At 45.5% G+C, this 17237-nt stretch overlaps 1 protein-coding gene across 3 annotated transcripts in view; it reads left to right on the plus strand.

Moving 5' to 3' along the window:
• Positions 1 to 17237, plus strand: part of Ablim3 (actin binding LIM protein family member 3) — a 127227-nt gene that overhangs the window by 97003 nt on the left and 12987 nt on the right. Inside the window, exons 8-15 of one of the 3 annotated variants that reach the window (XM_042692133.1) lie at positions 5216 to 5274; positions 8355 to 8426; positions 12355 to 12510; positions 14063 to 14092; positions 14518 to 14647; positions 15372 to 15470; positions 16773 to 16820; positions 17025 to 17159. In XM_042692133.1, the coding sequence (XP_042548067.1) occupies positions 5216 to 5274; positions 8355 to 8426; positions 12355 to 12510; positions 14063 to 14092; positions 14518 to 14647; positions 15372 to 15470; positions 16773 to 16820; positions 17025 to 17159 (729 nt within the window). The remainder of the gene's footprint in view (positions 1 to 5215; positions 5275 to 8354; positions 8427 to 12354; positions 12511 to 14062; positions 14093 to 14517; positions 14648 to 15371; positions 15471 to 16772; positions 16821 to 17024; positions 17160 to 17237) is intronic. The other 2 variants (XM_042692131.1, XM_042692132.1) reach the window with 2 other exon arrangements.

The following is a 17237-nucleotide window of genomic DNA, read 5'->3' on the forward strand; positions in this document are numbered from 1 at the left end:
TGGCCATACCACATCTGTTTGTGGGAATTTTAAAGAAGCAAGTCCAACAGCCTAGCCAGTCTAGATCACAAGATTGGTGCCAACTGTCAATAGAAGCAGAGGTTGAACAACTTCACCCCTGTGGTGGTCAAAAAAGATCTGGAGAAGAAACCTGTTGTAGGAGAATTCCTAAGCTGGGATCTGAGGCCAAACACCCAAACACTGAGGGCTGGGAGTGTGGCTTCGTGGTAGAGTGCTTGTCTAGCATGCATGAAGCCCTGTGTTCAATTCCTCAGTACCACATAAACAGAAAAATCCAGAAGTGGTTCTGTGGCTCAAGTGGTGAAGTGCTAGCCTTGAGCAAAAGAAGCTCAGGGACAGTACCCAGGTCCTGAGTTCAAGCCCTAAGACTGGCCAAAAAAAAAAAAAAACCCTCAAACACTTAAATGAATGAGAATGATTATGAGTTTGACACTGGGAGGGTCTGCAGGGAAGGTTGCCACAACCTGCAGAGTCTAAAAGCACTCCAATTCTGGAGGGTTTAAAATCACAGTGCTGACCAAATAGAACTTGCAAGCAGGCCAATTTCTGTCACTGGTGTGTTTATCACTCCCCGCTGGGCTTTCTAGAAGATAAGAGTACCAGCTTCAGCTTTGGTATTTTAAAAAATAAATAAAAATCACCAGAAAATTGAATGCCAAGATCCAGCAGAGAATGGGTGGGTTCCTAAACATTCAGTCAGCAACAAGCTGCCGGCGTGGGTCTGCTGTAACCAGTAAGGTAAGGCTGCCTGCTGGCCCTGTGAAAGATGAAAGAGGCTCTGAGAGCCAGCTGAGGGAGGTCAGAAAAGTCAGAGCTCTGACTCTGAGTCAGCTGACACAGAAAGAGCTAATCCTTAGCATCGGGTTTCAAACTGCAAAACCGAGATTTGTGGATAAGAATCTCGGAGAACAAGAGATTCGATGCATAGAACCAGCCACCTAGAAAACATGTTAGAGTTCGGTATTCCTTCTTTCATAATATTCTAAAGAAAGAAATCTGGAGGTTTGTCTCGTTCTCACACTCAGAGTCACCTGGAAAGCCTTTGAATAAGATTATTGGGCCCACCTCCAAGGAGTTGGCCAGAGGCTCTGAATGAAGACCCAAGCATCTGCATTTTATTAGACTTTAAGATAGTCGTCCAAAGATGTCAGGCATCAACAAACCCCAATCTGAGTGAACTATAGCTGTCAAATCAGAGCCTAAATGGTACTACTTAAGTCTCTGGACCCAGTTTAAAGGATCCAACTGGCCTAAGATTGACTATCACATTTCTTTTGTTGATTCACTCAATGAGTATTTAGTGAGAATCTAAAGTCCCTGCCAATATATCTTCAGATATATTGAGGAGATAGATATGAATCCCTCTCTTCCTAGAATTTACATTCTTGTTAGGTTTATTAGAGGGACAGCGATCCTTTTCTTTCTAAAGAGAAACTATTGAGATAAGCCAGAATCTCCAGGGATTGGGATGATTGGTAAATATACTTGCATGTGCCTCCTGAGTGGTGAGTACTCAGGATTTCCCATCCAATGTGTACTTCTAGGAGTGAGGAGCTGTCCATCAGCAAAGCAACTGGAAGTCCTTTCTTGCAGATAGCTATTAAAATATCCAAAACTACTTTTTACCATTTCTGTGCAATCTTCTTATGGTGAAGGAACTGCCTTAAGCCTGCTTTTGAGTGCCTCCTTTTCCTGGCTAACATCCTCCTCCAGATTGCTTTTTACCTTGTATTTTCTTAAAATGCAATTATGAATCTGTGCACTGGTGGTTCACATCTGTAATTCAAACTGCTTAGGAGACTGAGATCTGAGGATGGCAGTTCAAAGCCAGCCCAGGCTAGAGGGCCCGTGAGATTCTTATCTCCAGTTAACCAGAAAAAAGCCACAATGGGGCTGTAGCTCAAGTGGCACAGTGCTCGTGTTGAACAAAAAAGCTAAGGGACAATGCCCAGGACCTAACCAGAGTTAAGCCCTAGTACCAACACACACACACACACACACACACACACACACACAAATTCAATGGTAGGATCCAACCAGTTATACATGTATCGCATTATTAAACACATGGATCAGGCACTGAATTGGGCTCAGGATAGAGTCCATAAAACAGAATAACCACCTTCTCCCCTCTGGGTGTTATCTTTCTGTTAACACCATCTATTGATCTTTCAGCAGATCATAATTTCAAAGGATCTTCATTTTAAAAAAATCACCTTATGCCAGCACTGGTGGCTCATTCCTGTAATCCTACCTGCTCAGGAGACCATGATCTGAGGATCATGATTCAAAGTCCACTGTAAGTGGCACGGTGGCTCAGAGAGAGCTAGCCTTGAGTGCAAAAGCTCAGGGACAGTGCCTAGGCTCTGAACCCAACCAAAAAAAAAAAAAAATCACTTTATTACCTTTTCTTACCTTTATTTATCTAAGTTTACTGCTATCAGCAAATTCTTTTTTGATCCTCTTTTATTTATATGATTGCTTTAATTCCTAAAGGTCTTGTTTTTTTTCTTTTTTTTTTTTTTGGTCCGGTCATGGGGCCTGAACTCTGGGCCTGCGCGCTGTCCCTCAGCTCTTCAGCTCAAGGCTAGCGCTCTACCACTTGAGCCACAGCGCCACTTCCGGCTTTTTTCTTTTTGCTTATGTGGTGCTGAGGAATCGAACCCAGGGCCTCAGGCATGCAAGGCAAGCGCTCTACCACTGAGCCACCTTCCCAGCCCTTGTTTTTTTCTTATTTCTAGTTATATTTTCTTTATAGTTTTTGGTTCTTACCCTCACCTCCTATTTCTCATTATAAATAAGCTTTCTTATATACAAAAGCCTGTGGCTTAGTTTTATTTCAGATAAGTTCAATGTCATCGAGTCTAAAAGTAAGAGACTATTCAGCCTAAGCCCCACCATACACACACATACCTTATACATCATTTCCCCCATGAGGACTTTTGCTCCCTGCACCTTTTCTTTGTATCCTTCACCTAATCTTATGACCTTCTCAGACCTCTCTGTTGGCCTCATCCATTTCCTACGGTGACCTGGGACATGTGTTTCCTGCCACACAGCCAGTCATAAACAATTCCTAGTAGATTTGGGAGTAACTCAGAGAGGAACCGGAAACGCTCTCTAATTTAAACTCCCAAAAGAAACTCGGCTTAGTTGGCAGTGGACACACCCTGTGATTGCTGGCTCAAGCCACAGACCCAGAGTCCCTCTACTGGACTCTGAAAACCACTGCATTTCACTGAGGAAGGAATTAAACTCTTGAATAATTGAGACTAGCCGGGAATATCAGCAGAAAAGAATCAAAGATTCCTACTCTACAAAAGACAAAATTGGACCTAGGTTAAAAATCTTAGCTGAGCACTGATGTGTCATGCCTACATTGCTAGCTATTCCAGACACTGTGATCTGAGGATCACAGTCAAAGCCAGCTCATGCAGATAAATCTGAGAGACTCTTATCTCCAGTTAACCAGCTAAAAGCCAAATGTCAAGGTGTGACTCAGGTGGTAGAGTGTCAGACTTGAGCAAAAAAGCCAAGTGAGAATGTGAAGCCCTATTACTGGTGCACACGGCGCACACACACGCGCACGTGTGCACACACACACACACACACACACACACACACACACAGAGGAATCTTAGACTTTGCATCAAAAATTTTAAAAAAATCTAGCTAGGCCTGGTAGCTCACACCTATAGTCCTAGCTGGGATTTGAGGATCTCAGTTCAAAGCCAGCCTGGGCAGGATAAGTGTGGACTCTTTTATCTCCAACAAACTACTTAGAAAAGGCCAGAAGTAGTGCTGTGGCTCAAGTAGTAAAGCGCTAGCCTTAAGCAAAAGAATCTTAGGGAACTGTACTCAGGCCCTGAGTTCAAGCCTCAGGACCAGCACAAAAAAAATTTTTTAATCTCAGATGTGAAAATAATCTCCTAGACCTTCCAAATCCCACCATATTGTAATTCAGGTGAAGAAATTGAGACCCAAAGAAAGGATGTATTCAGGTGGAACAGAGACAAAAACCCAGAACTCTATAATTGGATCAACAATTTTCTCTGCTTTGGGGTCTAATTATTTGACCTTACACCACTTCCAGTCCCTCAGCAAGTATCTCAGATCTGGGGGCTCCAGGAAATGAACCATACTGGAAAATATATCCTAGAAACAAAGTCAGATCAACAGATGCCATCTGGGGAATCAGGAATCTAGCCATTTGTTGGTGCCTTTCCTTTTAGGGCTTATTAAAAGAGGATTGGCTCCAAAGGGATAATATGTTCCTATTTTTCCTTCTAAGCCAGACACCTGTCCCGTCAGTGGGGAATGTGCAATATTTGGAACTTCTTAACACGTGACTAGCCACCTGTTGCTCATGCCTTTCCAAACTGGCCTCAAGTTGTGGCTGGCCAACTGGACACCCACTCACAGTAAAATGTGGGCATTAGCAACACAAATATACTACATTTGAAGAGTCTGGAGTCTCTGGGGAATTAGGAGGTCAAGACAACTCTATCAGGCCGAATATACACTGCTTCAGAGCATTTATCTCCCCTCAAATGCAGTAGTTCTGTTAAGTCCTAAGTCTGTCCTAAGTCTGAAGAGAGAGGAGGTCTGGAGTTCACTGTTGTCTGTCATTTTCTTCAACCCCCACGGCCATTCATTCATTCAAGAAATATTTACTCACCACCTGCTATGTTCACTCACCACGGCTCATCACACACATCCATTCACCCCACTAACATGTATGGATCTCCACTAAGGCCAAAGCCTCACACAGACACTGTGGGAGATAGAGCCATGGGTAAAGCCCAGTTCCTGCCTAGAAGGAACTTTTGACATAATAAATCCACAAACTACTAGAACTTAGTTACAGCTGTGTGTATGAAGAGAGACATAGAGTGTGCAATGGAACCAAGAGGAGAGAGAAGTCACTCCCCACTGGCAGGTAAGGAAGTTGGCAGGGGATATCATGTGAGACCTGAACTTTCCTAAGTAGGCAGGATTTGGTGTGTGAGCAGTCAGACTGGCATGCCAATGGTTCTTCAGGCTATAGGGAGATAAGAAATACAAGGATTTCTTCCTGGCTGATGTGTGGGGCACATATATCTCCCAAAGAGGAAAAGGAAGTGGAGATGGGAAAGATTCAAAATGCTGGTGAGACTGAAAGGTCTGAGCTTCTGTTATTTTTCTGGCCCCTTAGGTTCAGAGGTGTGGCACCCCATCTGTAAGCAAGCAGCTCGGGCAGAGAAGAAGCTAAAGGTAAGCAAGCTATGATGATATCAAACCAGAGTCCTATGTGATCAGCTGTACCTACCAGCTGGGGGAGCTGTGCATGAGTAGCTAGTCAGTATCCTTAGTGTACCCACTCCCAAATGTGTGCCTGCTTTCCCTGGGTTCTTTCATGGGAATGCATGCTTGCCTCGGGGGGTTTTGAGAAGTTTTAAGATGTTGGAGGTGAACAGTAGGGCACTGCCTTGTATGTGAAGTGTTAAGTGTGTCCAGGGCAGGTGAGGTTATAATCTCACCAAAGCTGACCAAGATGGCAGTCTTTCTGAGGTGTTCATGCCATGGTCCTTCCTTAGCCTATTAAGATTGTCACCATAATTGACAGCTGACAAAGTTCTTCACAGTCACTGTGTGATTTGATTCCTTCAGTCCCCAGAGGTAGATGGGACAATTTTATCTCCACCTTGCCTGAGAGAAAAACTAAGTCTAAAGAGAATGGTGATTTTCCTGTAGCCGTGCAGCCATGCAGAAACACAGCTGCATCCCCAGACATACACCAGACCAGCTGAGTCCTGGTCCTTCCCTGAACGACTGTACTCTGACAAACACTGGGCAGGCTCGAGAATCTGGGTCCCAGACTCAGTAGAGAGGAGTAAAGCCACCCAGATGTAAAGCAAGGGCCTCCCCTGGGTTCTTTAGATTGTGAAGGGAATCTCTGGGCAGTATGTTGGGTACAGGGAGCAGCACTTGATCTCCAGTGTGCTTGTACATCCTGGTCCCTGACTATCAACTTGGCCCCTTGAGACTTTATTATGTTAGGCTGGTCTCCTCAACTATAAAACCCAAAAGCACGATATCGGTCCAACTATTAAATATGTCTCCTTTGCCATTTCATCCACTTAATGTAAGTCTGATGGAAGAGCTGCACTACAGGTGTGTAATGTTTTATTTTGGGTATCTTTGAGCCATGCATAAATCTTTTTCACCGATTCTTCCAAAGCCTATGCCATTTAAAATATAAAAGGCCCTATCTCCACCTCTTTGGAGGCAATTCCCAAATTTGAGTTATTCTTTAAAGCCCTGATACATTTTTATCTGTCTACCATCTCCCCACAGCATTTTTGTTTTTCTTTTTTCCCCTGCACAGTATTTTCAACTTAATATTTTCCTTTAAATCAACTCACTACTTTTTACTTAACATAAAATGTAATCTTATAATACCAAGCAGAAGTGAGTAAGGCTTGCTGCAAGTAGAAAACAAGCATAAAATTCATGCAACAGCAATGAAATAGTTATTAAGAATTTTTTGCACAAGTCTCAAAATTGGGGTAATTTTTAATGTAAAACTTCATATTGTGAAGTCTTTTTAAACTTATTTTGTATATATGTCCACTAGCCTACAAATATTCTTTGAGAAAGACAAGCAGACAGACAGATCTTCAAAATTATAGTTAATGTTGCCAGTACACTCCTTAGTTTAAAAGTGGGCAGAGGAAAGGAATTAGTAAGGGCAATTAAGGCACCAAATTAAGAGTTCTTTTCTATTTAATCAGGAGGATTGAAATAAAATGTTGAATTTTACTCCTCACTTTATGACTCAGTATCATAGAAAGTTCTACCTATATTCATCTTCCTAGAGCCACCATAAGTTCAGAATCCAAAGTTTGGCCAGGCCAAACTATAAGCTCTAGCCTATACTTCTAGCTATTCAGGAGGCTAAGATCTGAGGATCACAATTGAAGCCAGTTCAGGAAGATAAATCTCCAAGACTCTAAAAAAGCTGGAAGTGAAAGTGTGACTTAAGTGGTATAGTACCAGCCTTGAGTACAAAAGCTAAAGGACAATGCCCAACCCCTGACTACAGGGGAAAAGTCCAAAGTTTGGGAAATTGCTCTGTGGCCCCACTTAGAATGCTTGACATTGTAGGATGAGAAGCCTGAGAGAGAACTGAAAAATCCAATTCATTTTGCACATCAGGAATCCAAGACCTCTCAAGTCACAAATTTCCTAGTGGTCCTCTGGATTCCCAGCCTGCTCACTTTTCCACCACAGCACACTTCATGGAGTTGTTCTGAGACTAGCATCAGACTGTTCCACTGGGAGCTGTTGTTTACTTAAGTTGATGTCAGTTTGCCAAGGGTACATGCAGAGAATCAGCATATTGTGTAATTACAGAAAGTGTCAACTATGTTTGAATAAATACTAAGCAATTTATGCATTTAAAGTAAACATATTATGCAATGGAATAGCCTAAAATAAAAGATCTTATGAGCAACTTCCTATTTACAAATATATTCAAACAAAATTCATATTCTAAGCCAAGTGCTCATGGCTCACACTTGTAATCCTAGCTACTAATGAGGCTGAGATTGTGGTTCAAAGCCAGCCTGGGCAAGAAAGTCTGTGAAACTCTTATTGCTAATAAACCACCAGAAAACCAGAAGTGGCACTGTGATTCAAGGTGGTAGAGCACTAGCATTGAGCAAAAAAGCTCAGGGACAGCAAGTAGGCCTTGAATTTGAGCCTCACAATCAAAAAAAAAGTATTCTGTCCAGCAGCTTGAAGTAAGTTCTGTGCATTTTGGATTAGATTTACACTTGGACCTTAATTTAAAATAATATAAGAAAGCTAACTGGAATTAAATAACTTGAATTTCTCATTGACAGAAATTCAGGGAAAAAAGAATACAATTTGTAGAAATAAATTGACTGAACAATGTAAGGGAATCTTCCTACTTTAGACATTTTCAGGCAAGAAGTATCCATCAAATTCTGACAGAATATTTCAAAAAGATATGTTACATAGCATCAGATGTTTCAAATCACTAGGGTTTTTTTTTAATGTAGAAAGTTTCCATAGAGACAGAGAAAAGAGCCACCTAAATTGACCTATGATAATAACTTGGCATGCTTTACAATGATATTGAAAGCTCAAATAAATGTATGAAATAGTCTCTTTTTAAATCAAGAGAGAAGACAGAAGTAGCCAGAGAGACATTCACAGAAATTCTAATATACCTCCCCCCAAAGAGCTGCCTTCTGCACCTGCCTTCCCCTCCCCCACCGCCCCTAGGGCTCAGCTCCTCACCTCTTCTGTCTTCATCTTTCCCACAGCATAGACGGACGTCTGAGACTTCCATCTCCCCGCCTGGATCCAGCATTGGGTCACCCAACCGAGTCATCTGTGTATGTATCACTTTTCAACCACCACGGGGCTTTTCTTTTTCTTTCTCTTGGTCTAAGGCTGAAAGGACTGCCAGGTGTGCATCAAACTGATGTTTGTGTGTGCCTGTAATGAGCTAGACCCTGTGCCAGCCCTTGAGGAGACAGAGGTACAACAACGACATGAACCCTGTCCTCAAGTGCACGGTCTAGTACACCAATCATTAGAGGGATATTCAGGAGATCCATGGGATACCCAAAAGAAAGGGCAATTGCAGGAGCCCTTGCTGAGTTCTTAAGCCAGGACAAGGTGCCTTCTTTCCCTATTCCTTAACTGAGACGAAATCAAGACAAAACTGGGGATCAGAGTGGTAGTTAGAGTGGCAGAGCACTGATGTGCAGTAATGGTGTGTGATAAAGAAACAGGAAAGAGAAGGAAGCCACACACCACTGCACAAGATGTGCGAACCTGAAGGAGAGCTTTCTGAGTGTGTGAGTAAGCCAGAATGGAGTAGAGCACCTGCAGATGTCTGAGCTCCCGTCTCCAGACTCATTTGCCAGGGATGTATCAGAGGGACAGAGGTGGAACTAGATGACCTCAGAGGTCCTATGTATATATAATGTTCTCATTCATCCCACAAACATGGGTGGGGCATCTACTGTGTGCTGAGGACTGTGCTGGAGAAGTTGCCGTGAACATCCTAGACCTGACACCTCAGCTTGATGCCTTCCTTTGGACACAAAGCCATTACTAATCAGTTGTAGTCACGGTAAGTGCCGAGAAGATGCAGTTTCCTGATGATGCTACTGATGAACAAGAGATCATCTAGGACTGGCTGGAAGAAGGCATCCCAAAGGAAGAAACATTGAAGCTCAAACCAGAGGAGAGAGAGAAGTCCTAAGCCAAAGGAGGTGGGAGTGGCAGGCAGAACCAAAGGAGCACTGACATCAAGGGCAAATAACACTATAATTGAGTGTGCACTCTTCCAGCCTTCTAGAAGTCTAAGGAGCTAAGCAGACCAGAAATATGAGGATGGTTGAGAGCAGGGAACAGAGAAGCTCTAGATACAGTCCTCAAACCTACCAGCCCAGGTTGGGTCCTGACACCATGATTAAGTCATGACTCCTAATCCACACCGATTCCTGTTTGATCCCTGGTTAATGCCCACTGACGGCACTATTTCCTTTCCTTTCTTCCTTCAGTCAGATAAAAAACAGACGTGGGAGTTATTGACTGCAGCTTTACTATGGGCCAATACTGCCATGTGGCTTTCATAGAAAACAAGCCACTTTTTCCTTTCTTTGTTTTGTGGTTCTGTGGATTCAATCCAGAGCTTCATGCACCTCAGGTCACTGAACTGTATTCCCTCATTCCCAGCACAAGACAGGGGACTCTGCTCACAGGCTGAATTTGTTGGAGATCTCCCCCATAAGAGGAGAGAAGACAGAACCCCCCCCCCCCCGCATCACTATAAATTGGACCAGACCACAGCAGGATAAGTGGGCTTAGTGTCAGGCTCAGTTTATAGGTGATTGTGAACATATCTCCAGAAGGGAGTTAGCAGAGTTTGAGCATTCAGGAAGCTGTTGCTTTAGAATGTCATTGTCAGTTTATCACTAACTGCTGCCCTCTGCTACTGAGGAGTCTCATTAACTGGTGAGATGTTAGTCCTGCTGATAACTCATCTGAGAGAACTGGCAGAGCCCACTAGAGTTGCCCCGTATGAGGACAGCTGCATCACAGATGAACAGGAACAACTGGGGACACTTGGGCTCCTGCTTTCCAGCTGTGAAGGATTTGTAAACACTGAGGTCAGTCATGCCCATAGCCCAGTCTTCCCTTCCACGCTCTCCTCTGACAGCTCCCAGTACCTTGTGTACAGAACTCTCAATCACCTTGAGTCACATCACCCTATAGATAGCTCCCAACTGGCAAAAAAAAATCTACTTTGTAGAAACCAAATAACAGCAATGTTGTAATTTTCCTAGACTTATATGTGAGGTTTACTATTAAAACAGAATCACTGATGAACCTGGAATGGGCAGGTTCTTTCAAACTTTCTTTCATTCACATTGACTTCCAACCCCACATGTCTTTTTTCTTTCCTGGACACCACCAATTAGTTATTGTGCCTACAGACCTGAGGTCTTCGTTTATAACAGCAAAAATAAGGTATTCCTTATGAGGTTTAGCGTAGAGTGCCAGGATTCTAACTGTACATTGAGATGAGTTTGTAAGATTCCAAAGCACCATCAAGGTCAAGATTACCATCGAGGACAAAAAGCACCAACTACTACTTCAGCAAGTGGACTCCTTAATAATGTTCCTTTTACTCACATACCCCAAAATTATCTCCAATTAACCACCAGAAAATCAGAAGTGGCTCTGTGGCTCAAGAGGTAGAGTGCTAGCCTTGAGCTAAAGGGCTCAGGGACAGCGCCCAGGCCCACAATTCAAGCTCCATGACCAACCAAAATTAATTAATTAATTAATTTTTTTTTAAAGCTGGAGCAGTGGAAGAAAAGCCACTAGACAGGAGTCAGACCCAACCCATGGCCAGGAAGGAAGACTGTAAGGGAAATTAGTATGTCAGTCTTTACATTTTACTTGGCCTTCAAAAGCCAGCAGAGAACAAGAAAGGTTGTAATTACCCCAGGCCTCAGGACACAGACCTAGTAGATCTAGAGGAAATAGAAAGTAAGCTGTTCAGTGTCCAGAGAGCAATGGGATGGGTGAAGGATATAACAATGAAAGAGCTGTGGGAAGTTTTAAAGTACTCAGGCTCGCATGGTACTTATAAACACTGCCGTCTAAGAAGTGGTTGGATCCTGATACTTTACCAGCGCTCTGACTCTGGGAGAATAAGGATAAGGCAGACTTCTTGGGTTCTGTATCCAGTGGCCTGTGTCTTAATATACTTTACCCCAGACTTTCTAAATGGTGATAGTAACCACAGAGACATTTCCTGGTTGACCATCAAAGGAAGCAGATGACGGAGGAAACAGCTGGGGGACATAAATATGGACAGGACATGGCTTCAGGGACTGAGATGAGTAGCCGCTCCCTGCAAGGGGAAGCTGCTTTCTAATCCCCAGCTTTGGAGTACAGAACTCAAAGAAAGTCAAGTCAACATTCAAGGCTCATTTCTGTTTTCTCTACGGAGTGTCTTGCTGTGTGTATCCCTCTGACAGTGTAAGTTGGTGAACTTTCTGACTGGGCAAGCTAGGGGGAGCCACTGGGAAGGGCAGGCTTTCATGCAGAACTATGTAGGTTCCAGTTCTGGAGTTTGCTACTTAATGGCTGTGTGTGAACTTGGGCAAGTTAATTGATTTCTCTGTGGTTTTGTTTCTTTATTCAAAACAATGGTAATACTATGAAGAGTTGTAAATTGTGTCAATTAAATGAGTTAATCCATATAAGACCTAGAGACAGAGCCTGGTTCATCAGAGGTGCTCACCAAATGCTGGCTGGTGTTTTACTATCATGACTTTTTTTTTTCTTTATGCTCTTGTTCTATATAGAAACTGGGATTTAAATTCCCTTCCTAGGTGGAGTTGGGTGGTAGTGAGCACCCATGATGTGGAGTTTACACTGGATTCAAATCTAATACTAGTTCTGGAACCTTTTGATCTCTATTTTTCTCATCTGCAAAGTAGAATAATATTGATACTTACCTTCACAGAGGCATTATGACATTTAGAAGAAATTGTACCCCCAAAGCAGGGAATCTGAGACACAATATGTGTTCAGTGTCAGCCCTGTTGGAATGGATGACCTCTAAGAGCCAGCTTTTTCTCACAATCTACGACTCTTCCATTCAAGCCTAATACATTGTTTATGATGGGAACTGGGGAAGCTCATTCTCTCTGTACTTTGTTTTTACTTCCTGTCTCCTTTCTCTTTTCCCTCTTATCTTTCTACCTCTTTCCTGTCCCTTTCCCTCTTCCCCAGGCTAAAGTGGATAATGAGATCCTTAATTACAAAGACCTGGCAGCTCTCCCCAAGGTTAAGTCCATCTACGAGGTGCAACGCCCCGACCTCATTTCCTACGAGCCTCATTCCAGATACACGTCCGACGAGATGCTGGAGAGATGTGGCTATGGAGAGGTATCACATCTTGCCCTCTCTGGGGCTGCTGGAAGAGCCAAAGTCTCACGCAGCTCAGCCTCCATAGTGCCTGGCCCCAAAGTCTTCTAAATTGAAATTTATAACCAACATGTAAAATTTAGAAGTTTCATACACACACACACACACACAAATATGGCTTTTTATGAACTGTGAGACCTTGAACTTGTATTTCTACCATCTAGAATGGGTAGCAAAGTCCTGTGGACTGAACTGCCCCTTATCCTTCCCAGTCCCCACTATTTCCTCTTATACCCAACATGGAAGCCAAGAGCCTGCAACTGCTTATCACCTAAGTCATTGTTTTTCTCATAGTGAAGTTCTTGCTTATACTCAGCCCTTGGCTCTTGTCCTCTACCAGGCTCAATAGCTGTTGAACTTCATAATCCCTAGTTAGGCATGCTTTCTTGGTTTTGTGACTGCACGTAAGCTCCCATGCTCAGAACAAAAGACACATTTACAAAGACTCGGCTATTAGATGGTTTTAGAAACATGTGGTAGCTAGACAAGAAGGGAACTTTCTGGCCAAGGCAGGGAAGGAGGCCTCTGCAGGGGAGGTCTTGGCATCTATATTCCAGATTTCTTACCTCATCCCAGAGCTTCTGAGCTGGGATAGTTGGGAGCAGCAGGAGCCGGCCTGTTGGATCTGACTAACCAGTGTCCCTAGTAATCCCCAACTCACTAAAGGGATTTCATTTCATTTGGTTGAAGGCCTAATGCTAAGGGTCTCTGGATTTTGGCCCCCAAACATGACACAGGGGATCAAAGGTTTGGAGAAGCTGATTTTCCTTCTGCATCTAGAAATGGGTAATCAGGATCCATGGGCCCAGAGCCGCCTCCCCTCTCAATCCCTCAACAGATGTTTTGGTTCCTTCACAGAATGGATTTCAAGAATGTAAATTAGCTGTCAACGTGTGAAGCATTAGGAGATTACATTTAAGAATCTACTTCTCTGACTGGTCTTGGGTATTAAGATGCTGGTCAGCATTGGATAGGTTCCAGCCTGCCCTGATCTGCTGTGGCTGAGGGACAGCAGCCCTGTCACCAATCAGCCGCCAGCTTGCTACCCAGCTCCCACACTCAACAGCCCCTCCGAGGGTAGTGACCTGACTCTTGCTCAGCCCTGAATGTGCATCCTCTACCCTGGGCATCCTCTTCATGAACCAGAGGGATGGTGAACCAGGAAAGAGATAGAAGAGAGTTGTAAACATAGCTCTGAGCTCACCTTGGGGAGACTCGAGTTCAAGTCAAGGCTCACCACTTCTTCCTCAGAGGCCCAGCCCGCTCCTGAGCCCTCCTGTTCCCTCTGTGGTTATAAGTTTTCCATATGTAAAGGTGGGGCGTGGTCACAAAGTGTCCAGCCTCTTGTCAGCAGTTCTGACCTTCCTGAATTCTAAGAGAAGCATTGTGAGGGGAAGGGCACCAGGGGCAGCGGCAAGCCCTGCCTTCATTTAACCACACTCTGTGCTTTTCTCTTTGCCCATCTCTCTCCTTTGCTCCTTCCATGGCTGCCTTCAAACTCTCCACTCCTCAGTCGCTGGGAACATTGTCTCCTTACTCCCAGGTAATAAGGCCAATAGAGAAAAGGTGCCAAAGAAGACCCCCTCAACCCCCTCTCCCCAGAGCCCCAAGGAGCCCCATCCCTGCTCCAAGGTGTCCCCCACAACCAGAGAGGGTACACAAAGGGTGGGGATCCTTGGAGATTGCCAGAATGCCCTTCCATCGAAGATAGGGTCTCTCATGTGGTCCCAGGTCAGGATTGTGGGGACTGACTCTAGGTTCAATTTGAGAACCTTAAGGGATGCATGGAGGCCCTGGAAATGCTCTGCCACCCTTCTCCTGTCTATGTATAAATCAGAAAGAGGGGGTGGGTCTCTACTCATTCCTGAGCCTCAAGAACCTCAAATTCCATGGTCTGTGCCCACCCGCCTGCTGGACTCCAGGACCTCAGGTCTAGCTCACATCCCCACTTCTCCTCCTCCTCCCCAGGATATCTACGAGAACCTGGACCTCCGGCAGAGAAGAGCCTCCAGCCCAGGGTACATCGACTCCCCCACCTACAGCCGACAGGGCATGTCCCCCACCTTCTCCCGTTCACCTCACCACTACTACCGTGCAGGTAAGGCAGGTAAACCCCCAAAGAAAGACAAAGAGCTGGGAGCCATGTAAGGATTTGGAGTCACTGGGCTGCAGGGATGGCTCAGGCTGCGCCAGAATTCCCTTGGCAGTATGGACCTTCTGGTCACCCTGGTGACTAGGGTTGGGCCTGACGGAGTCCATAAGATGCCCCAGCAGAGGCAAAGATAGGTAGATGGCACTGAGAAGCAGCAGGAAGGTGGGTGGAAGAGAGGGGAATGGCAATCATCCTGGAAGCCCTGGCTAGAATCAAACTCCTCTCCCTTGTCCTTCAGCCTACCAGTTCACAAGCCAGAAACAGGCCTGGGCCTGGCCTTCACTCAAGGTCCCAGGCCCACCCAGCCAGCCAGGGCATCCACAATCACCCTCCCTGGGGCCCGGTGAAGCAAGTGCTTGGATGGAGGGAAGGGTAGTTTAGGGGAGGCAGCTGGGCCACCTGGGGTGGAGGGGTGAGCCACGGAAGATGGCTTCCTTACGAATCAGAAGATCCGGCATTGGAGAGAAGGAGGGAAGGGGTGGAGCTTGTGTCTGCGGACATGGTGCATGAGAGCACATGCTTCTCCCACTCTGGAGCTGAGCACGCTGGGACGCCCAGCCCACCCCATCCCTGCTGCCATCACCCCACTGCTTCCTTAACAGCCGCTGCGTTAATGCCTGTTTTCTCTATCCCTCTATTCTCTCTGGGGACCACTGCCTGCGTGCTCCAGGGCCCGAGAGTGGCAGGAGCTCTCCATACCATAGCCAATTAGATGTGAGGTCCTCCACTCCAACCTCTTACCAGGCTCCCAAGCACTTTCACATCCCAGGTAGGCACTGACAGCCTGGCATTTCCAGCATGGATGCATGCCCTGGGGGGGGGGGGGGGGGTGCCAGGCATCTGAGCTGCCCTCTCCTTGCTGCACACACACACCAAGGAAGAGCTGGTTCCTGGGGGACCTCCCAAACCAGTCACCTGTGCTCACCCACCCTCCAGCCCCCACACCCCTGAATCTTTAGTCTACCCAATTGACAGAACCAATCTTAGTCAAAACCACAGGAAAGCAGCCCAGAGGGGAAAGTGGCATGGAGTTTAAGATCAAAGGAGCATGATGGGGCAGGGCAATAGGGTCTTGGTGGACACTGCTTGAATCAAAACTCTTGGGCCTGAATCCTAATCCTGCTGCCCATAAGCTGTTGACCCCAGAGCCAGTGTTTTAGTGTTACTGAATCTCACCTGCTCTGCCTGTCTATGAAACCTGAAGTTCAACTGGGATAACTGAGCCTAGAATCCTGCCTTCAGTGCCCATATTTTCTAATGTGGGGAGACAGATGGTACCTGAATAAACAAATGAGTAAAAGGAAAACTGCAAGGGATAGTAGATGCATTGAGAGAGAGAGAGAGACAGAGACAGAGACAGAGAGACAGAGAGGATTTCTTGGAAAAAATGGCATTAAAGCTGAAAGATGAGAATGATCCATCCTTATGAAGACCCCGGGAAAGGTAACCTGGGCAAAGGAAGCACCAAGTGTGATGGAGGTAGTGATTGAAGGTCAGGGAAAACCAGGGATTAGATGACCTTGTAGGACAAGATCTCACCCCTGAGTTATATCAGAGCCAGGTCAGGCTGTCTCCCAAATCCAACCTCAGCTTTTCACTTCCCTCACAAGAGCTTGTCCTGCTGCTTTATCACCCCAGAGGGGTGCTATGCTGTCTAGTTTTGAGGAAGAAGAAGGGGAACAAATCCTGAAACATAGCTGCAACACCCTAGGGACTTTCACTTGGAATTCAGTGTGGCCACTCGGGGGAGCTGTGGACACCTTCCTGCATGGGGATCTGCTGAGCATGCCCCACTGTCTGCCATGCCCACCATTCACCCCACCTTCCTTTCTTGGCACCATTTGTATCCATCCATTCCTCTCCCCTCCTCTCCTCTCCCCCTGCCTTACTTGAAACTTGCTGGGGTAAAGTTGAAAGTTCAACTTTGAAAGAGGAAGTCCACAGGGGAAAGATGGTGACATCTTGGAAAAAGTTGCTGACTGTGTCTCTTTTCCAAGATCAATTGACCAAATGCTGTCCTCTCCTGTCTCTCTTTCTCCTCCCCATTGTCCTTTCCTGTTCCATATGACAGCTGGAGAAAGTAACATCTACCGGAAGCCCCCAATCTACAAACGGCATGGTATGGTCAGAGCCAGGAAGTGGACAAAGAAGGGTGGGGCATTAACTGTCTGTGCCATGGCTCCTGGGCCTCTAAGAGCAGCACAATGCAAGGCCACAACTTCCCTAATCCCTGAGCTGCCCCCCATCCCCGTCACTTATGGTGACTCTGGGGAGGAGTTCAGTGTCTTCGTCTCCTTTATCTGCTCTCCTTGGCTCTCTGCAGGTGATTTGTCCACAGCAACCAAGAGCAAAACAAGTGAAGACATCAGCCAGGCCTCCAAATACAGTCCTGCCTACTCACCAGACCCCTATTATGCTTCCGAGTCTGAGTACTGGACCTACCATGGGTCCCCTAAAGGTAACATTCCCAGGTGTCTGTAGGGAGGGACCATGCCCTATTATCTATGCTGGGGACTCGGGCTGTTGTGAGCATCAG

This window comes from Dipodomys spectabilis, unplaced genomic scaffold, assembly GCF_019054845.1.
Source record: "Dipodomys spectabilis isolate Male_0828 unplaced genomic scaffold, ASM1905484v1 ptg000147l, whole genome shotgun sequence".
In the NCBI taxonomy this organism is placed as follows: domain Eukaryota; kingdom Metazoa; phylum Chordata; class Mammalia; order Rodentia; family Heteromyidae; genus Dipodomys; species Dipodomys spectabilis.